Below are 23,729 nucleotides of genomic sequence, written 5' to 3'. Positions count from 1 at the left end.
TGTATATAAAAAAAATATTATATTTGGACAATCTAAAATTATATTATCATCAAATATGAAATAACAGTGCAAGCTTAACATAACATATAAGTAATTAGACAATGAAATTACTTAGGTAAACTTGTGAGTTTTACAAGTAAAAAGAAAGGATCAAAAGTGCATATTTTAATTAATTATAAGTTAAATATACTTAAATATTATGATGATTAAAACAATAATGTATATATAAATGAGGTATCAAAATATTATTACCTCAATTACTTAATTTTAAAAGCAATCCTGCTACAAATGTAATGCAAACAACTTTTGATTTTAAATATGTCATCTATAGCCACATTTAACTATTGTTTATAAATAGTAAAATAAAGAGTACAAAAAACACAAATATAAAATATTCACTTTTTGAGTTTTATGTGTGAATTATTGGGTGTGTAAATTTTGTTAAAACACACTTCAACTATTAGCTATTCTTTTTTTTCTATCTGAAATATCACTGTCTTTCAAGTTGGAAAAAGAAATAATTAATAGTTAAAATGTATTTTGATAAATATCGTGTGATAATTCAGATAGAAAACTTACATATCTGATAATTCAGATATAAAATTTGAAACAAGATACTTTAAATTTGTCGGTGACCCTAAACTCTAAAATAAAATGTAAAGACAAATTCGACACATCATATCGGGAGGTGTTAATAATTTTTTTAATTCTCATTTATATCTCTAAGTGCGAAAAAGAAGGAAAATCCAAATAAGTTCATGGCAATAGAATCTGGTTAGATTTCATTGACGGATTAGGCTATTAAACTAAATTATTTTCGAATTTCCCGTATTGAAAGCTTATCTTAAAAGGATTAGGTGAGTAGAAACATATTGGAAATGGTTTAAAATTAGGCAACTTTAACACTTTATTTTACAAAAATTTACTATAGTTAAGTATTTTATGAGGTAAAAATACATATTAATTAATTATAGTCAATTGTTAAAACTTATATATATATATGAATATCGAATGTGAATAAATATTAAAAAAATTACACGAGATGACAAATATTATTAGTTTATTACTTCATATGGTATGGTTTTATTTTATTACCATTCTTGGGTATATTTTACTGAGATTTGCTAAAATTCATTGTATATTTCGCTATATGAGTCATGTACAACGTTTGTATAATTCACTATACAATTCACAATTTTTGTTTAGCGTTTGTATATTTCGCTATATAATTCGTGTACAACGTTTGTATAATTCGCTATACAATTCACAGTTTTTGTATAACGTTTGTATATTTCGATATACAATTCATGTACAATATTTGTATAATTCGCTATACAATTTGCAGTATTTGTATATTTCAGTATACAATTCGTGTACAACGTTGGTATAATGGCAAACATAAATTTGTCACTATAAATAATTAGGAAAACTATACCATATGGAGTTATTATGCTTAAAAGATTAGCCATATATGAAATTTTTCCACAATTTTTTTATTAACTGACATTATTTAATAGGGGAATTTTCGCATATAATCATTCAAAAATACTTCAATTATGCTCCATAGCTATGGTTTGTTAATTACAATTCGTAGCTATAGTTATAACAACGTTTGTATAATTCGCGTAGCATTTGGATACGTTTGTATAATTCGCTATACAATTCACAATTTTTGTATAACGTTCGTATATTTCACTATATAATTCATGCACAACATTTATATAATTCGCTATATAATTTGTAGTGCTTGTATATTTCTCTATATAATTCGATTCGCGCACAACATTTGTATAAATCGCGCGAATTATACAAAATTCAACTGTATAATCGAGCGAATTATATAAAACTCAAACTGTAATTACAGCTAGATATTTGCCACGAGCCATAATTAATTCAAATTATAGCTATGTTAACTAATTAACTAATAGATGTTTGCTTATCCACATAATTTTTCCTATTTAATATCACCTGAAAAAGTAAAAATCTTTAATAATATTTGATTCTGGAATATGATGCAACTTACAATATATGGTCATTAACTACCATAGTAGTTAATACTTAATTGACTAGATTTTATGCACATGATTCATTTATTAAAATAAGAGAAATTTTTGAGTTTTTTTTAGACCAATTTTTGAAACTAGATCAAATTCAAAAAGATTAACTAAAGTTTAAAAATTATAAAAATGGGTATTATAAGATTTTTCTCATTAGGTTGAATATTGAGAGGCAAAATGTGAGAAGAATTACCATTTAAGTAGAATTAATATAAAAAATTGAATCACTTCGTCAGATAAATATGTCGAAACTGAATAATTATATTCAATTATAATTAAATTCAATTATAAGGTGACTTTTAAAAAAAATTATAAAATAGGTACCATATTACTAAGTCCTCCTTGCTTTTATTGTTAAATCCTTTTGTTTTATACTCTTTAGGACTACTTTTAATAGAAGAATCTCCTTTTTACGTATTAGTGTAACTCGATATATGAATATTGATATTATTAAGCAATAAATGATTCCTTAAAATTCTACTATAATTTTTTTTTGGTGGGACAGCTAAAATATTTTCATACAATAGTATTGTATTTATTTGAGTATTAACATCCGATCAATAAATGTGAAACATATATCTTTTATGTATAAGTTTATTACCTGATTTGTATCATATATTTTAGTTAATTAAGGTTAAAATTGATTGAATATAAACACCAACGTGGATACACTACCAAATGACAATGAATTTTCAAAGTTATGACAAGATGAATAAAATTTTGGGATCAAACTTTCGATATAAAAAAAAAATTGAGAAGGACTTGTTTTCTTTAAAGGGTGTTATACTATATAAATCTAAATTAATTAAAGCTTTAATATAAATATCGGTCACAATTTTTTTTTCTTTTATTCTTTTTCGAATCTAATGTAGGGAAGTTGAAATTCTCAACTCCCTTTTTCATAAGATTCTCATAATTGATATTTACGTCAATAAAGAATTTTCTGTCCTATTCAAATGTGAAATTATCACTGTTAAGTTATTTTTAAAAATAACTTCTAAATCCCTCCAATGCTATCAAGAGCAATATTATTTATCTAAAAAATTATCACTATAATTTTTTTTTAAAAAATAATTTCTTAATCCCTCATAAGTTTTCAAGATACCTAACGCAATTAATACCGGTAACCCCAAAGAAAGTTCAATGTACCAAAATTATTGTTACTATATTTTTATATCCTAAAAATATGAGACATGAATCTATTTAATTTTTTTTTTTTGGAAATTGTCATCATAAAAAGATTAAAATTTTATTATATTTACATTTCAAGTAATTGGCAATGGATATACTCGATCCAATTTACAAAAATCATATGAATATGGTGAAGTAGATCTAGTTATTTTTTTTTTAATAGGACGTCTTAATTTTGAGTCCTAATTTTTTGTATTATATTTTGTCCACAAAATAATATGAGACATGAATCTACTTAGTTTTTTTTTTTGTTGAAATTGTTAGCTTAAAAAGATTAAATATTTATTATATTTACATTTCAAGTAATTGGCATGGATATCCTTAATTCAATCAACAAAAATTCAGTTGTGGTGCATCGAATCGAGTTGCTTTTTCTTTGAGGGATTTCAATTTAAATTTTTAAATATAAATAAATCTTAATAGAAAATTCTTTAAATTAATAAATCTTATGTAACATGAATCTAAATTAATCGATAAAATTTTTAAAAATTATAATTATGCAACGAAAATTTAAATTAGTAAACAAAAATAAAATAGAAAGTCATAATTATAATACCAAAGAGGAAGAACAGTGTGGGACAAAGGCTCTTGAAATTCCACTAGAAATAGAGACGTTACTTCTTAGGTGTTTTTACACTGCCGGCCTCACCCCCCCCCCCCCCGTCCCCGTCCTCTCTTTCTCTCTCCAAAACCAGAGTGGTTCTGCATAACTCATAAACAAATCAAAGAAACCTGTTTTTTTCCTCCATTCTTGTGAGTCTTTTTTGTGTTTCTTGAGGACCCTTTTGAGTATTTGTTTGTTTTGTGTCAATCCCTTTTGTGTTTCTTGAGGACCCTTTTGAGTATTTATTAGTTTGTGTGTGAATTCAAAGGGGAAAAAGAGAACTAGAAAGATGGTTGTGAAAATGATGAAGTGGAGGCCATGGCCTGAATTATCTTCCAAGAAATTTGAGGCCAAAATCACTGTTAATTGTGTTAAAGGTCTAAACTTTTCTCAAGATTTTCAAAGATTGGTTGTTGAAATCAAGTGGAAAGGTTCAAAGGGTAATCCTTTAACTTTGAGTTCTCTCAAGAGGAAAAGTGTTAAGAAGAATTTCACTAAGGAAGAGTCTTTGAAGGATGATGGAGTTGTTTATTGGAATGAGGAGTTTCAGAGTCTTTGCAACTTTTCTATATCCAAAGAGATTGCATTTCATCCATGGGAGGTTTCTTTCACTGTGTTCAATGTGAGATATCTCTTCATATTACCTCTTTAAGTTTTTTTTTTGGGACTATTATGATTTTGGTGTGTTTGTGTTCTTGTTTGGATATTTTTAGAATTGAAAAAAAAGAGATTAAAAATCTAATCTTGGAATATCTTATGAGAGATAGGAGCTCAATTTGTTAATCCAATTCATGGGGATTCTAGAGCTACTGTTGTTACTGAGAATTCTGCCCCATCAACAAATTGTTGAGAAGTGATCAACAAAAGGCCTTGACTTTTGGTGTGGAAGCTCGACTTTTTATTGGCTATGAATTTGTGTCTTTCTTGTCTTGTATGTGCAAGCTTTTCTTGATCATGGTCTTATCATGAATCTTTGATTATATAGTATAATTTCTTGAATCTCCTTAAAATTAGTGAATTCTTTTGTTTTTTTGTTTGATCATTGTCCTTTAAATTATCCAATCATTAATCTAATTTCTTGACGACAACAACATAGCTGGTGTAATCCCACAAGTGGGGTCTAGGGAGATAGTGTGTATGCAAACCTCACCGCTACCTTGGGAGATAGAGAGACTGTTTTCGATACACCCTCAATTCAAGAAAAAGAATAGTATAATTCTTTAATCTCCTTAAATTAGTAGAATTCTTTTGTTTTTTGTTTGTTTGATGATGGTTCTGTATATATCAAGAGTATTTGTGTTGGCCTTTGTAATAACATGCTAAGCAAGAGTTCCCTGATGGAACTCAGCACCAAATCTGGTTTTCTTTGAGTTTGATTACAAATATTAAGACTGAAATTTTTGGATCAGAAACAAAGTGAAGAAATTGTGAATTTCCCTTTGGTGTTCTTCCTTTAACATAACAGTAACCTAATTTTCAATGCATTTTCTGGAAAGATAAATTTTATTTAACTCAGATAATGAAGATACCATTCTAGACATGCTATGGGAGTCAAAAAGCTTATTAAGCTTTCTTGAATTAATGATTACTTATGTTGGGCCCACCTTAATAGCTTGTGTTGTGTTTTAATAGTGATATAATATGGATGGTCAGACCTACTAATTTTCATTTATTCAGTATTAACTTTTCTACATATGTGGCTATACATTTAGTGAAAATATAATATCATTGGCATATTCTGTATATATTTCTTTTCTATTTTGGCAAATGAAAGTTTAGCAATTTGGAGAATATGCCTTTCTTTAGTTGTTTTCTTTGCTCATGCGGCATCTTTTATTTTCTAATTAAGAAGGAAGTTTGATTTAACCCAAAAAAGGAAAGAAAAAAAGTTGAGCCTTCTTTAGTTGCTTTCTTTGCTCATCCAGCATCTTTACTTTTCATTCACTTTCATAGTTGTGAATTGTGATATTCTATCTGTAAGTTGCTTGACAGTACTTATTCATGTTTCTTCTAAAACAGGTTACGAATAAACGATCGAACCATAAAGTGCCCATAGTTGCTGCTGCATCATTGAACATTGCGGACTTTGCTTCAGAAGCTAGGGAGAAAGAAGAAATTGAAATAGTCATTCCCTTGGAAGCCTATACTGGCGGCATTAAGAACCTTTCACTTTGTGTAAGCAAAACAAATTTGGTTGATCTACTTTGTTCTTTGATCTACATCGATAGTCCTTTCCCCCCTTATTTTTGGTTAACATGGTAGAGATATATATGGCAGTTGTCTCTCAACCTTGTTGAATTGGGTGATGCTCATGAAGCCTCAGAAGCAATGCCAAAGTTTGTCATGTCTGCTCCAGTATCTCCTTCCCCTGCAGAGGTTGTGTCGACAGGCAGAAATGAGCTGTCTGCTTTGAAAGCAGGTCTGCATAAAGTTAAACTTTTCAAGGGATTATCTACTATGCGACGAAAGAAGGCATGTCATGAAGAGGAGGGCAGTGATGGAAGGAACTCGGTGAGAAGTGATGATACTGACATGGTATATCCAGTTGACACAGATTCACTCGGTGATTCGGAGGAAGGTGAATCAGATGAAGTGAAGGAGGATGTGAGTATGCGGAAGTCACTCAGTTATGAAACACTTGCCTATGCGAAGCATGCTGGTGGATCATGCTACGCAAACACGAGTGGCAGTGAAGATGAGGATTTGATCTATTATAGCCATCACAAGTCTGTTGCAGGGCGTGTGTATCCCGAGGGTGCAACTGGAGAAGGTCATAATCAATATTCACAGCAGAGTTCAAAACGCAAAATTCTCCCTTGGAGGAAGAGAAAGTTAAGCTTCAGATCTCCCAAACCCAAAGGGGAGCCGTTGTTAAAGAAGCATTATGGAGAGGAAGGTGGGGATGATATAGATTTTGATCGCCGACAGCTTAGTTCATCCGATGAGTCTTCTTCAGGGGTATGTCTCCGTCTTCTCTTACTTTCATTTTTATCTTAGATCTTTCCAGGATCCCAATGAATTTTAGGGGGGGAATACTAGTCGTCACCTCATAATGAGCTTCAAAATATAGATAAGATTCGTCACTATCTAGTCTATATAGTGCTAACAAGTGTTTGCCAATTGATAGCTTTTGATCAAATGTGGTTAAGTTGCCCCTAAAACAACTTCCTTATGTTGATGAAGTTTTTATCTCATTTAACAGTATCTCTAACTCTTGCAGTGGAGTAAATCTGAGGAAGGTTCAACTGTGAATCGATTTCTAGTCTCTGAGTTTGGAGATGACAGTTTTGCTGTTGGTAGTTGGGAGCAGAAAGAGATAGTAAGCCGTGATGGGCAGATGAAGCTGCAGACTGAGGTCTTCTTTGCTTCGATTGATCAACGAAATGAGCGAGCTGCAGGTGAAAGTGCTTGTACAGCCTTGGTTGCTGTGATTGCTGATTGGTTCCATTCCAACCCTGAAGAAATGCCCATCAAGTCCCAACTCGACAGTCTTATACGTGAAGGTTCACTAGAGTGGAGGAATCTCTGTGAAAACGAGACGTACAGGGAGCGTTTCTCAGATAAGCATTTTGACCTCGAAACAGTGGTCCAGGCTAAAGTGCGCCCACTCTCAGTAGTCCCAGAGAAATCATTCATTGGTTTTTTTCATCCGGAAGGAATCGAAGATGAGGGATTCGATTTTCTCAAAGATGCCATGTCCTTTGACAACATCTGGGATGAGATTTCTAAATCTATTCAAGACAGTCCCAGTCTTGGCGAGTCCTTTGTCTACATTGTGAGTTGGAATGACCACTTCTTCATCCTCAAGGTTGAACGAGATGCATACTATATCATCGACACACTTGGTGAGAGACTCTATGAAGGCTGCAACCAGGCTTTCATCCTCAAATTCGACAAAGATACGACAATTTTGCAGCTACCTAACATGAGTCAACAATCAGATGATAAACCAGCTAGCATTAAAAAGGAGCAAACTGATAGAAAACAGGCCACTAACGAAGGGAAAATTGTCACAAATAACACCAACGAAAAGATGGATGAATCAACTGTTGCCTGCAGAGATAAAGTACCTGAAAACGAGGAAGAATCGAGGCTTGTTTGTAAAGGCAAAGAGGCCTGCAAAGAGTATATTAAGAGTTTTTTGGCAGCAATCCCCATTAGGGAATTACAAGTTGATGTGAAGAAAGGATTGATGGCATCTACACCACTTCATCAGAGGCTGCAAATTGAGTTCCACTATACAAAGAGCTTTAATAACACTCAGTTGGAATCGGAATCACCCTTGGAAGAACTGACTAATAACAGCTTGGCGTTACCATCTTCAGCAGCAGTAGCAGAGTAAGCGCTGGTTAGTAAATCCGAGTATACATACTTAACATCACTAATCCTTCTTTTTGTGTTTCTACATCTAATTTAGGAATGAAGGGCAGGCAGGCATGCCTTATATCCTTTCTTTCATATATGATTGCAAGTTGCAACTGGCTTAGTGGCTCTTGTTAATGTTTTCTTCCTTCCTTATAATAGGGATGTAACAATGTAAATGAGAGGACATAAAATAAACAAGTATATGATTTCTATATTGCTCTCAACTTTTCATTTGTTTCTAGAACATCAGTTGGATCATCATAATACAAACAACACAAAAACATTGTCAAGAGGTTTTGTACACAGTATTTTTTGCTGTCTAGTATACAGTACGGCAGCACTATGATTCTATTAAATTGACTTGTGCTCATGAATTGGAATCTTCAATTCAATTCCTCTAATATCATATAAAAAATGAAATAATTTCAGGGTGTATAGAATAGAACATTTGTTATTGCCAATAAACTAGGCTGGAATATGAAACAGGAAAAGTCCACTATGCCAACAAGAATACATCACTCACCCTTAGAAAACGTTTCTCCCTTCGTCCCAATTTATATGGCACCGTTTGACTTGACACAACTTTCGTCCCAATTTATGTGACACCGTTTGACTTGACACAAAGTTTAAGCGACATTTATGGTTCCATTTGCACTTTGTAGGCTCTAGCATATTTTAACCAAATCCTCGATGTGCACTTCCTTAGCATCACAAGGACAGCCCTTGAAATATAAAAAAGATTTGCATCACTTGCCAAAAAATATTATGGTGTGATGGTTGATATTCCTTCTACTTTTTTGTCGGAAGCCTTCATCTCCCATAGTGGACCTACTGGGCGCGACCCCGAATTAGTCGAGTTTGGACCATACATCTGGACACTGATAATGAGACGGAATATTAAAGATTGAATTGAGTCTAAAGAGCATGTCTCGCCAATTTTTAACAACTAGGAACTTACATTCTTCCTTTTTGTTATTTGGATCAACTCATATCATCTGCCAGGGGTAGTCTCCCTCCATGCAGGAAACATTGCTCTAACAATATGATGCCAAATAAAGTGCAACTTAACCTCGATATTTTGTGGATGATAAATTCAAAAAGATCAACAAAAACAATAATAGATTAAATGGGAGGGAGATGACTGACGAATAAGGAATTACAAGATACACCAGTCCTTGTAGGAGCTTGGTGTAAGGTAGGTGATCTTTAAATGTTGTTAAAAATGGTTCCAAGAATCCTTGCAAAAGGAATCACCACTTCATTGTGAATTGCAACAAGCTACATTATATTAGCTACGGAGCAATACAACGAGTTCCCAAATGAATAATTTCCGAGGTAAATCAATCTTCTCTAAAGCGGAGATTTCAGTCATTCCACTGCATATGAAGCCTGTAAACATGCCTAGATTGAGGGTAGTGCCTGGTGGTGAAACAAATGTTAAGAAGCTGTCAATATTAGGAGTTCTGCTATGTATCTTGAACGAAGATTTTCTTGACACGATTTCTAATAAGAATGTGAGGAAGTAGAGGTCATTCGTGCTGTTTGCCAATCCAAGCAAGGGAAGCAGAGTAATGCGAGGAGCAATGCATGCAATTCAATGGCTTTCTGTTGAACAGAGATGAGAGGCAAGCTTGAGTACTCCATGCATGGATGTATCATTCTACGATGTAACAAAAAGATGAGAGGACACAGGACAAGGCAAATGACAAGCAATTTAGAGTAGGAGAATGAATCAAACTACAAGTGTATCAATGAATTTCTTACCAGATAGAGGATGTCAAAAGCTTTTCGGTAGCTTTCTAGGGAATCTTCCACTCTGTCATTCCTGCAACAATCTCTTTAAGTTTAGCAACTACCTCATATTAAAATCACGGAATATGCTACAGGAAAATTAGACAACATAACTAAAATGTTGCACAACTGTAAGCCTTTTGTTGTTCTCATGCTTTCTGAAACTCAGTAATAGCAAACTTCAACAAATGCTTTGAATTCCACACCATTCTCTATGCAAAATGAGGGGCTTTCACCATTTGCATTTGTCATAAAAGATGGAAAGCATTTATCAGGAAAAGATAACATGTTGAGGATCTGTATAGTTATAACCCAACAAGTATAACTTAAACATGTCTGCAATTATTTATTTTACACTTAATGACATGGAGGTCAGTTCAGTGCTCCAAATGAAATTGTGAATAAGTTGAAAATTATAGTCAATCCAAAAGCCCCATATGAATGGCTGTTTAATTTTTAAATTTTTTTGAGCGAGAAAAAAGAAACAATGTTACAAAAAGTTTTAATGCAAAAAATTGGTAATAAACATTTTTTCATTGGTAATAAAGATTCTGGGAAGGTATATCTATTCAAACTTCAGCAGGCAATCAGTGAACAACCCTCCTAATAATCTCAAACTCTACAAAATCCGCAATTTAACAATTTTTTCATGTTTCCAAAAGAGTGAAAAGTATTTTGTTGGAAGCTTATTGACCTATGAAAAGATTAAAAATATGAGGTAGGAAGTCAAAAATTGCTCCTATGGTAACTTGTAAGCCACAAATTCATAGAGTAAAAATTACCTCTTCGTAAAAAAGAAAGGGAAAGGCTTGGTACTATATCCCTCACTCTCTCCCTATCCAGACTAGTTAGGGAGGGAGCACCACATGCAACGGGGTAAGTCATTTCGTAACCCTTGATGAATAAGGAGACATGATGAGATACTTACAGAAAACCCACAGATATTCTTGTTTCATAGTCTAAGCCATCAGACATTCCCAAATCTCCAATGTGGTCACCAAGAAGTAGAACATTAGTTCTCTTCTTTAATGCAGATTTCTCATCACCCAGTCCATCCACGTCATCACAGTAATCATGAAGTGGTGCAGCCATGTCAAGTGCATGCTCATTCTTGTTGAGTACATGGATTGTCTTACCTGCAGGTATCAGTTTGTGTTCTTAATTTTAGAAACAAAGATGTAAAAATGACCACAATACAAGAAATATATGTGCAATTGGCTTTGCTTGTAAGCCTCGCTGTTCCAGTATAGACCAAATATGTGTAAAAACCTAGTATCTAGCAGTAAGTACTAATCAAATATATCCAACCAATGATCAGATATTAATCACTTTGTTACAGGGCTTGAACTGCAGTCCTAAACTAATCTATATTATATACAGAAGTCTTAATTATATAGACTTTTAGTGTTCAGGTGATTTCATGTATTAGATTTCCGCACTTAGGTTAGCCTTATAAATGTCCAAATTTATGAAGGTTCAACTGTACTTATTTAATCCTTATAAGTGGAAAAAATTTAAAACTCAAAAGATCATAAAAGAACTCGTCTTTGTTTGTTTCAATTAATCAATCAACAGTGCTTTAATGTACCAATCTACTTGAAGTCGTTGATTAAAATCCTGTATAGTATGTTGTATTTGGGAACACTTCATTGTTGTTAGAATAGGAATAGGTGTACATAATCCTACTTAGAATATGAATAGAAATAGGAATAGTTTATAGTATCCTACTTGAAAAGGATTGTTTTATAGTGTCTATAAATAGAGTGTTTGTGTAATATTCTTCTTACACAATTCAATAATATTTTTTCTCTATATTTCTCACATGGTATCAGAGCAGTGGTGAGAAACTTACAAGAAAGAAAACTCAGTTAGTTTCCGGTGACCATTAAAAAGCTGGTTTGTGTCGTTTTTTTGTTTTGTAAGTGTTGTGTGAAAACCAACAACACCACGAGGTGCGGAACACTCAGGCGAGCAAACCCCAGTGAGCTCCTCTGAGATCTGCTCAGTCACGCGCTCTCACGCGCCGCCAAAAGCCGCAGATCTGCGTCGCCACGCGCCGGCGCGTGTGGCAGTTTCCGGCCAGTTTTTGACTTTCTTTTTTTTCCAGTGTGGTCGCCTCTGCATTCCGAGACTGACCATATATTTGTATTTTGATTCCGACCAGATTACAGCAGTCAGATCTTCTCCCAAAAAAATTTCAGATTCCAGATTTTTTGTTTTCTCAGATTCCTATATATTTTTGTTTTTCATAATGTCTTTTGGGATTGATATTTTTGGCTCCAAAAATATAGGAAGTTCAAGTCCTATGATTACTTCGGAACCATTAATGGGAAGCTCAAATTACTTAGCTTGGGCTTCCTCGGTTGAGCTGTGGTGTAAGGGTCAAGGCATCCAAGATCACTTAACCAATAATTTTTGTATGGTAGATGGAAAGGCCAAGGCTAGTGAGGAAGATGCAAAAGTCAAAGCACAATGGGTGAAGGTTGATGCTCAATTATGTAGTCTCTTATGGCGATCTATCGATTCCAAGTTGATGCCCTTGTTTCGCCCATCCCAGACATGTTATTCAGTTTGGGAAAAGGCTCGTGCTTTATACACTAATGGCATATCTCGATTTTATGATGTGATATCTCGAATGACAAACTTAAAGAAACAAGATTCCGATATGTCTACTTACTTGGGACAGGTACAAGCAGTCATGGAGGAATTTGAAATGTTGATGCCAGCTACTACGAATGTGGAAAAACAACAAGAGCACAGACAGACGTTGTTTCTAGTTCTTACACTTGCTGGACTTCCTACTGACCATGATTCAATGCGTGATCAGATTTTAGCTAGTCCTGTAGTTCCTACAATTGATGAATTATTCTCTCTTCTGCTTCGTCTTGCCGCACCTCCCAATCACAAAATAGCCTCCTCACCCACCATTGACTCCTCTGCTCTTGCATCTCAAACCATAGAAAAACAAACATATCAATCTATGGAGAATCAACGAGGAGGAGGGCATTTTTAAAAATCTCGATCCAAGTGTAGTCATTGTCATAAACTTGGGCACACTCGTGACATATGTTATATTTTGCATGGTCCACCACCCAGTTATGATCCTATTGCTCTAAAGGAATATAATGAGTTCCTTCGAAATCGTGCAAGTAAGCAGACATCTCCACAAGTAGCATCTGTGGCTCAACCTAATCAATCATCCAATAATGCTATTATTGCTCATACAGAATATGATGAGTTCCTCCAGTATCGAGCAAGTAAGCAAACGTCACCACAAGTAGCTTCGGTTGCACAACCTAATGTTTCAGTTGCGGGTAATTCTTTCGCTTGTGTTTCAGAATCTAGTACTCTTGGATCATGGGTCATGGACTCAGGCGCTTTTGATCATATCTCTGGTAATAAATCGCTTTTGTCTGATATTGTTTATTCACAGTCTCTTCCAGCTATTACTTTAGCTAATGGGATCCAAACAAAACCAAAAGGGGTTGGCAAAGCCAAACCCTTATCTTTTGTCACTCTAGACTCTGTTCTTTATGTACCTGGCTCTCCTTTTAATTTGTCATCCGTTAGTCGTTTGACGCGTACCTTACATTGTGGCATATTCTTTTTTGATGATTTCTTTCTCATGCAGGACCGTAGTACGGGACAGATGATTGGCACAAGACATGAATCACAAGGCCTTTACTATCTTACCTCTTCAAATTCCTTCACAGTATGCTCCGTTACAACTCCTCCAGACCTAATTCACAAACATTTGGGACATTCGAGTCTATCCAAACTGCAAAAGATGGTGCCTAGTTTGTCTAGTTTAAACTGTGAGTCGGGTCAACTTGGAAAACACACTCGTGCTACATTTTCACATAGTACTGAGGGCCATTCAGAGTATTTTTCATTAGTTCATTCTGATATTTGGGGTCCCAGTATGGTTAGTTTACCCTTAGGATTTCGTTATTTAGTTAGTTTCATTGATGATTATTCAAGATGTACTTGGGTTTTCTTAATGAAAGATCGTTCTGAGTTATTTTCTATATTCAAAAGTTTCTTTGCTGAAATACAAAATCAATTTGGTGTTTCTATTCGTACTTTTCATAGTGATAATCCTTAGAATACTTATCCTCCCAATTTCAGGAGTTTATGACTCACCATGGAATTATTCACCAAACATCTTGTCCGTACACCCCCCAACAAAATGGTGTCGCAGAAAGGAAGAATAGGCATCTCATTGAGACCGCTCGCACTCTTCTCATTGAATCTCATGTTCCGTTGCGTTTTTGGGGGGATGCAGTCCTTGCGTCTTGTTATTTAATTAATATAATGCCCTCATCCTCTATTCAGAATCAGGTTCCACATTCTATACTGTTTCCTCAGTCACGTCTTTACTCTATCCCCCCTCGTGTCTTTGGGAGCACATGCTTTGCTCATAACTTAGCCCCAGGGAAAGATAAATTAGCCCCTCGTGCCCTCAAATGTGTCTTTCTTGGTTACTCCTGAGTTCAAAAAGGATATCGTTGTTATTCACCTGAACTTCATCGATACCTTATGTCCGCCGATGTCACATTCTTTGAATCTCAACCTTACTATACATCTTCCGATCATCCTGATGTATCTGAGGTCTTACCCATACCTCAGGTCTTACCTGTACCAATTTTTGAGGAATCTACCGTCTATCCTACATCTCCTGTTGTAGGGACACCACTCCTGACTTATCATCGTCGTCCGCATCCAGTTGTAGTGCCAGATGATTCATGTCATGTGCTGGACCCTGCTCTTACTGCGGACTTGCTTCCTCCTAGCCAACCAATTGCAGTTCAAAAAGGTATACGATCCACTCAAAATATTAACCCACATTATACTTTCTTGAGTTATCATCGTCCGTCCTCACCACATTATGCCTTTTATCATCTTTGTCTTCTATTTCCATTCCTAAGACTACAGGTGAAGCACTTTCTTATTCTGGATGGAGGTAGGCTATGATTGATGAGATGTCTGCTTTACATACGAATGGTACTTGGGAGCTTGTTTCCCTTTCTACAGGTAAATCAACTGTTGGTTGCCATTGGGTTTATGCAGTCAAAATTGGCTCGGACAGTCAGGTGGATCGACTAAAGGGTCGCCTTGTTGCCAAAGGGTATACTCAGATATTTGGGCTAGATTATAGTGACACTTTCGCTCCCGTGGCTAAAATAGCATTTGTCCGTCTTTTTCTATCTATGGCTGTCGTTCGTCATTAGCCTCTTCATCAGTTGGACATTAAGAATGTTTTTTTGCATGGTGATCTTGAAGAAGAAGTCTATATGGAGCAACCTCCTGGTTTTGTTGCTCAGGAGGGGTCTAGTACCCTTGTATGTCGATTGCGTAGTTCACTCTATGGTCTGAAACAGTCTCCTCGAGCCTGGTTTGGGAAGTTTAGCATAGTAATTCAGCAGTTTGGCATGACTCGTAGTGGAGCTGATCATTCTGTCTTTTATCGGCATTCTACACCAAATCTAGGTATTTATTTAGTTGTTTACGTTGATGATATCGTTATCACCGACAATGATCAAGATGGTATCACTAATTTGAAGCAACATCTCTTTCAGCATTTCCAGACTAAAGACCTTGGTAGACTGAAGTATTTTCTAGGCATTGAGGTTGCTCAATCTAGATCAGGTATTGTTATTTCTCAACGCAAGTATGCCTTAGACATTCTTGAGGAGACGGGAATGACGAGATGTAGACCCATTGACACTCCTATGGATCCGAATGTTAAACTCCTTCCAAGACAGGAGGAGCCACTCAGTAATCCTGAAAGGTATAGACGGCTAGTTGGAAAGTTAAATTATCTCACAGTGACTAGACCTGACATCTCTTTTCCTGTGAGTATTATAAGTCAGTTTATGACTTCTCCTGGTGATAGTCATTGGAATGTAGTTATTCGTATTCTGCGATATATAAAGTCAGCTCCCGGTAAAGGACTACTCTTCGAGGATCTAGTGCTGAAGCAGAATATCGAGCAATGGATGTAACAACTTGTGAGCTAGTTTGGATCAAACAGTTGCTGAGAGAACTAAAATTTGGAGAAACTAGTTATATGGAACTTGTGTGTGATAATCAAGCGGCCCTTCATATCGCATCAAATCCAGTGTTTCATGAGAGGACCAAGCACATTGAGATTGATTGTCACTTTGTCAGAGAAAAGATACTCTCAGGAGATACTATTACAAAGTTTGTGAAGTCAAGTGAACAACTTGCAGATATCTTCACCAAGTCTCTCACCTGTCCTCGTATTAATTATATTTGTAACAAGTTAGGTACATATGATTTGTATGCACCAGCTTGAGGGGGAGTGTTAGAATAGGAATAGGAATAGGTGTACATAATCCTATTTAGAATAGGAATAGAAATAGGAATAGTTTATAATATCCTACTTGGAAAAGGATTGTTTTATAGTGTCTATAAATAGGATATTTGTGTAATATTGTTCTTATGCAATTCAATAATATTTTTCCTCTATATTTCTCACAATTGCAATACTGGTAAGCAATTTGTCTTTTAAGGCAAATTAGGAGCTCTCTCAAACTAGTGGCTCCCTAAATCTCAGACTTACCCCTACCAAGCGTAACAACAATAACAACTACATCTCAATCCCAAACAAGTAGAGGTCAAATATATGAATCACCATTGACCATGTTTCTCCATTTAAGCTTTAAAAAGGTGATAAATTAGTTAAATATTTAAAATAATGATAATAATGACAATATTAGAAGTTCTCTATATTTTTAGTGGCATATTAATCTATGATAAAGGTCAAAATACTCCTAAAAAGCAATAGATTCAAAATCAACATATTAACAAAACTAAAACCTACTCCCAACTGGTGATACCCACTTATATGGATCTTTTCTTCGATTATGTCCTATCATTAGCTAAGTCTGTATTCCAAGAAATCTTAGGTCTTTCTAGACAACATCCATCCATATTATGTTAGGTCTACTTCGTCCCCTTTTCAACACCTTCACTCACTATAGTTTTATACCTATGGACTGGTGCATTTGTAGGTCATCGCATGATATGACTGAACCATCTCAAGAGACCTTCTCTCATTTTATCCTTGACGCCTGCTACTTGCAATGTCGTCATTTCTATCTTATCTAACCTTGTATGACCGAAACATCCACCTTAGCTTACCTATCACTGCAACCCATCCTTGTGAATATGTTAAGACTTAGCTTTTAAAGCTGACCATAACAAAAAAAAAGGGGGGGATGTGTGTGTGGGGGGGGGGGAGGGACTTTAGGGGCCCAACATTTACTACCTTATGATGTTGCCATTTATTAACCAACAATGTAAAAAAATTCACTAATTGATCTGCAGAAACAAGTAATACCCTCTTTTCTAAGTTACTGATAACGTTACGGAAAATTGCTTGTGGTTGGTTGTTTAATAACCTGATAGTTTAAACTCTTATTATTATCAGTGTGTGCGAAATCAAAACTCTTTATCGACTTGTTCTTCCATGGAGGCATAATTAGAGCGTATTCCTCCATTGAAGCTTACACTTACAATCAGTGGCCAATTTGTAAACTTTAGAGGAATAGCTAAAATTTGGTCGCCTATGCAGATACACACATAATGAACCTAACCATCAGTGGTAACTGCTTGAAGCACTTTCTAAAGTAAGTAAAAATCACCGCTAAATGGGGTAGGTGATACCTTTAAATGACTGTAGGTGGCCATTTTCGTCAAACACCATCCTGTTGGAGACAACTCTAACATTCTTGAAAGATCTATGAACTTTCTGCTTCAGCACCTGGCAGATCAAGAAGATGAGAGAATCATATCTAAAGCCAAACTGGACAAACATAACAGGATCACATACGCCTGTTATGTATCAAGACCAATGATAATCCTTAAGAACTAACCTCCTCTATTATGTCAGCTAAACCTGCAGAGAATATAAGAACAGGAACACCTTTTTCCTGCATACCAAACAATTCCAACTCATTACTGAAGCAATCACATGAGATAGTAGAAGGTCAAAGGGAAATTCTTCTGAAAAGAGCTATTCTGGGATAAATTGACAACTAAATTTGGCATTAGCATGAATTTTGCAACTACAGAAAATAGAATCCAACGCATCATTTAGTAATATCACTGTTCAATTTCACTTTCTCTAAAACAAACATTTGAGCTGTTGTTGAACCTAACGTTCTAGGACTTTCAAAAGTCGAATAAACAAAAACAGAAGAAAAGAAAATAATCATGGCATTTCCTCTAAGGTTCATAAGTGCTTGGAATGACCCTAGTATCCATACTCTGGCTTTTTGATAAACTAATACCATCAAATTTCTTTCCAATAATTTAGATGACATAAGGAAATCACAATGGTTCATATTTGTTGCATTGGCCTTCATCAACAACATCCCAAGATGTCTCAGAAAACAACAACTGATAGTGGCTACAGACCTCCAAAAGTTCAAAAAGTTCAGTTACACCATCCCTGAATGCCATTGTGGCTTTAGCCACGGAATTTTGAATTCCTTTGTATGTAACGCCTCCTTCAATGAGAAGAGCATGTGTTTTTCCCCACCTACAGAAAATAAGTTGGACATTAATACATAGGCCATGGTACTACAATCCCTTTAAATTTCACCAATCCGATGATGGTCCCCATTTGCTGATATAAGGGAGCTGGATATGCTACTACTCTTATGATAAAATATAAATATCATCTCGGAACTTCATATTATGTATTTCACTTGTCAATAACTCAAAATGCAATACATCACACGAGCCTGGACCCGATTCTAGCAATACAAAATCATAACACATACCACTCTTCCATTAGCTTGGTTTTCTCATCAAGGGGAATTGCCGGATCAAATTCTAAGGGATGATAATACTCATATAACTTCTGCCTCTTGTCATTGTACTCTGGATCCTCCTGCTGTAAAACGTTATGACTGCCTACAAAATTCATTATTTTGACAAATCCTTCACTTGTGACCTAAGAAACATATATCAAACTGCATGCTATTGAAGAGCTATCTGTTCCAGACAAGCTATTATAATAGGATAATGTTGTATGAAGTGGATAACATACTTTGGCCTCGACAACCATCAATCCAATATTTTGTCAATGTGGCATCAAAATCTGCAATTACCTAGAATGTTCAAATAATCAGTAAGTAAAAGGAAAAAAACCAATTAGAACAAGGTGAAATAAGCATGGATATGTGTGTGAAATGTTGAGACTCTAGCTAAGACAAGTACTTTACATTAATAAATGCCAATAGTTCTGTACATAGGTCATACAAAACATGGAGCCCACCATAATAGCATCATCTCAAACCATATGGAACTGAAAAGTAGACCCAATATCCATAAGTTGGCTTTTAACAAGCGCATGAGAAAAGCTTTAAATAGCACTCGACTGGAATAACAGGACTAATAATTGTATGTCCTGCACCCTAACTCCTCCACATGTTTCTGATCCCATTCTATTAAATTACCTATAATCATAATTGTTTCTATTTTAGTCGAGATGGACTTGTACCAAGATCATGTCGACAAACAGTAAGAATAGTTCAAACTCAAGCTGTTTACTTGATATTAGATCTAACCTCTGCTTTCCAGATGCAAGTAAGCAGCACGTTCAGGAAGTACCAAAGGCAATGAGTTGGGCAGGTGTACCCTTAATTAACCAAATCTTAGGGGTCATTTGGTTCGCGGACTAAGTTACCCTGGGATTATAGTCCTAAGATTATAATCCTTGGACTAATTTATCTCCCCTGGGAGGTGGGATAAAATAATGCCAAATTCGATGGGATAAGGTGGGATATCTGGGATTAAGTTGGATTAGATTTAAATTGTGTTTGGTTGATGGTACAAATTTATAACCGTCAACAAAACACAGTATATCTTGTCAAATGGGAAGAAATGAACATAAGCAAGAAGATTGGAGGGTATGAGCATCAGAAACATGAAGTTTCAGAACCAAAGCCTAATGATGAAGAGGCTATGGAAGTTTGCATCTGCTGAAAACTCATTGTGGAAGGAAGTGATTGCTGCAAAATATGGTATGAGGGATAAGTGGATGACAACAGAGGTATCCTCTCCATATGGATCTAGTGTATGGAGATCCATCAGTGATTTATGGGATCTGGTGCTAGAAAGATCATACTGCAAGGTGGGAAATGGCAGAAAGGTGGCTTTCTGGAAGGACAGATGGGGTGGCCAGGTTTCACTAAGACAGGTTTCCTGACCTCTACAACCTATGTCAAATGCAACAAGCAACTGTAGCTGAATTATGGACTGGGCAGGGGTGGAATTTACACTTCAGGAGAAACTTAAATGATTGGGAGATATGTAGAATAGCAGAGTTTCTTGCCACCTTAGCACAATTTAACAACCTATCTGGGGAAGATGATTCACTGGTATGGAAAGTGGAGAGCAAAGGGTGTTTCACTGTTAACTCAGCCTATGGAGACCTCAACACAGTTGGCATTGAGGAAGTAGAATGGCCTTGGAAGATGATATGGAAAACTAAGATACCCTATAAAGTAAACTATTTTACTTGGTTGCTAGCTAAGGAGGCAGTTTTGACACATGAAAATCTGAACGAAAGAGGTTTTCACCTGTGTTCCAGGTGTTTTTTGTGTGAAGAGCAAGGAGCAACCATCTCTTCTTACACTGCAAGTGGACAGACCAGCTGTGGCAAATGTTCACCAACATGAGAAGTATCAGCTGGGTGAAACCAGGAAAGATCAAAGAGGTTTTGAAGTGCTGGAATAGGGATGGAAATGCAGGACGGAAGGAGGAGAGATGGAAGATTGTCCTATCTTGTATATGGTGGTCAGTATGTCTAGAGAGGAACCAGAGATGTTTTGAAGGAAAGCAGAGCAGCATGCAAAGATTTAAGCTTAATTGTTTAGCTCTGTATTATTTTTGGTGTAAACAAGTAGTCTAAGATAGCTCAGAAGCAATTGACACAACTATAGACTGGTTGTAACTTGGGAGTATTAGGATCCAATGTAATTATAACACTCTTGGAGGGGAACTACACTTTTGAGGTAGTATACCTGTGGATATATACATATAGACCAACTTTTACTCTTCTCAAAAAAAAAAAACCAGTATAAATCTAATCCTAAATTTACTCCTAAGATATCCACCTTATCCCGCGTACCAAACGACCCCCTAATACTCTTTAGCACTTAAAAGAAGTTAAACATCAGATAGAAACTTTGGGAAGGTGTGTATAGTTGATCCTGGATAACAGAACTTTTCCAGAAGCATGCCATGACTTATACAAATACAATCGGATAGATTCCACTTCTAAGACGATATCCTGCTTTCAAGCAACTCATACTTCTGGAACGGAGACTTGTTGTATGGGGTGCAGTGCTGGTCAATCAAGAAATCACATGTTCAAAAGATGCATGCTGCGGAGATGAGGATGTTGAAATGGATGTGTGGACATACAAGGAGTGACAAGATTAGGAATGAGGTTATCCGGGAGAAGGTGGGAGTGGCCTCTGTGGCGAACAAGATGAGGCAAGCGAGACTGAGATGGTTTGGACATGTGCAGAAGAGGTGCGCCGACGCCCCAATGAAGAGGCGCGAGAGGTTGGTTGTAGGGGGTATGTAGAGGGGTAGGGGTAGGTCGAATATTGAAGAGAGGTGATTAGACAGGACGTGATGCAGGTTCATATTACCGAGAACATGACTTTACATAGAAAGGAGTAAAGGTCGCGTATTAGGATAATAGGTTAGTAGGGATAGAGTGTTGTCCTGCCTTGTGAAGGTTTAGTGTCTGTCGTAGGACTAGTCATGCCCTTGTAGTTCTTGCCATATGTTATTTATTGTATTTTGATTATCACACTATTTTGTAGACTTTACACGGCTTTTCTTATTAACCGTTATGCTTTCTCCATTGTTTTCTTCTTCTTTTATTTGGGTTGATGCACTTGAGCCGAGGGTATTCCGGAAACAGTCTCGCTACCTCCACGAGGTAGTGGTAAGGTCTGTGTACACTCTACCCTCCCTAGATCTCACTTTATGGGATTTCACTAGGTATGTTGTTGTTGTTGTAAGCAATCATACTTCAGATACACATTTTCCTCGTAGTTTATATAAGGACCTAGGGATTAGTATATGTCAATGCATGCTCAACTAACCACTTACAAGTTTACCTAATCACAAATTTAGCATCACAGCCAAGAAGCAGGAGAATGTTAAAGCTACTTCATCCTAACACACAAGATAACGAATGAAGCTTTAACCGTGAAATAAAAAGTTATTAATGAAGTTCTACATATATACACCTAAAACCAACATTAGTACTCCCTACATAACAACTCGACACGGAGAAACATTGTATATAAAAGTTGCCAAAAGGTCCATTGATCAGATCAACAAGATATACAATAACAACAACAACATATCCAGTGTAATTCCACAAGTAGAATCTAGGGAGAATAGTGTATACGCAGAATTTACCTTGAAAGGTAGAGAAGTTGTTTCCGATATACCCTCAGCTCAAGAAGGAGAAAATTATTAACAAGCAATACAACAACAACAACATACACAGTGAAATCCCACTAAGTGGAGTTCACAAACAATACAACAATGTCTTAAAATCAACACTCCTCATCCCCACCCCCTACCCCCAAAAAAGTACATATACTCAACAAAATTAGATATCCAACCCAATAAGTAAAATGTGAACAAACACATGAAGCTCATAACTTTTGGGACAGAAGCAAAATCATGCATTGTCCTCAACATAATTAATCAACCCAACCCAACAAAACAAAAAACCCAACAGTGTAAATTCACCTGTAGCTTTGCAGGACCCCCGACGCGAATTGCAGATATTTTCTTTTGCAACAAATTAGAATCATCCACTACAACTTGTGACTCTGAGCCATTAACAACTATTTGCTCCATTTGTCCCTGTTTTTTACCACTCTGACTGCAACACCACACTCTACACACACACACACACATATATATATATGTATGAAGTGGGTCATCAATAAAACCCGAAAAAAATCAAGAAAAAAATTGGTTACATACATATAGACAAATGTATTGCACGTAATAACATTAGGCGTATGTGTATGCGAAAAAACTACTCACCTGAGATTGAAGCGAAAAGAGAAAAAGCAACGAAAAGGGTTGGCAAATGAGGTCCTGGAAATGGGGAGAATATGATTATAATGATGAAGCCGATAACCCATAGAGGAAAACAAAGGAGCTACTGAAACTTGTTCACTTTGTAATAGTTGTACACTTATCTTTTTGTATACAATCCTTTTTAAGTTTCATTAATATTGTCCGTCTAATGCAAGTGTCATCTAGCTATTAAAAAAAAATGAAAGGTATAATTTACTAAGTTATTTTTATTTATTAGATGTTTTTTAAAAAATTGAACATTGTTGGGAAGAAGTATTATTTAGTACAAGGGTATGATTGGAAAAATATAAAAAAACTAATTTTGGTCTTAAATTTCTAAATTATACTCATTTTGGAGAAAAAATTTTTTGACAAATGTCATGAAACATCATTAAAGTACATTCTCTATCTTTTTGGTGCTACATAGTATTGTAAAGTAAAATATGTGGTGCAAGCTTCCCAGTTAAATATGATCCGTTTAGGCAACACAAAAAATGCTTATCAAGGAAATATGCGTAACTTTAATTGCTTTAAAAGTGATCTAATCTGATGATATAATTTGA

The 23,729-nt window shown here is 35.5% G+C and overlaps 2 protein-coding genes across 2 annotated transcripts; one reads left to right on the top strand and one right to left on the bottom strand.

The window, feature by feature from the left end:
- The first annotated feature begins 3,918 nt into the window (after positions 1–3,918).
- LOC129900380 (uncharacterized) lies at positions 3,919–8,461 on the top strand. The gene is made up of 4 exons (XM_055975342.1): positions 3,919–4,474; positions 5,872–6,027; positions 6,130–6,810; positions 7,073–8,461. The coding sequence occupies exons 1-4, from the start codon at positions 4,142–4,144 to the stop codon at positions 8,192–8,194; spliced, it is 2,292 nt and encodes a 763-aa protein (XP_055831317.1). The 5' UTR covers positions 3,919–4,141; the 3' UTR covers positions 8,195–8,461.
- An 811-nt stretch (positions 8,462–9,272) lies between these two features.
- Positions 9,273–23,307, bottom strand: LOC129900371 (uncharacterized). Its single transcript, XM_055975331.1, has 10 exons — positions 23,131–23,307; positions 22,828–22,978; positions 19,091–19,151; positions 18,822–18,954; positions 18,454–18,577; positions 17,910–17,966; positions 17,701–17,797; positions 10,937–11,144; positions 9,982–10,042; positions 9,273–9,877 (listed from the first exon to the last, which is right to left on the bottom strand). Exons 1-10 carry the CDS (start codon positions 23,229–23,231, stop codon positions 9,812–9,814), a joined length of 1,059 nt encoding a protein of 352 aa, XP_055831306.1. The 5' UTR covers positions 23,232–23,307; the 3' UTR covers positions 9,273–9,811.
- Between the last annotated feature and the right edge of the window lie 422 nt (positions 23,308–23,729).

Source organism: Solanum dulcamara, chromosome 1 (assembly GCF_947179165.1).
Source record: "Solanum dulcamara chromosome 1, daSolDulc1.2, whole genome shotgun sequence".
NCBI lineage: Eukaryota > Viridiplantae > Streptophyta > Magnoliopsida > Solanales > Solanaceae > Solanum > Solanum dulcamara.
This window is presented reverse-complemented; position numbering and strand designations above follow the sequence as displayed.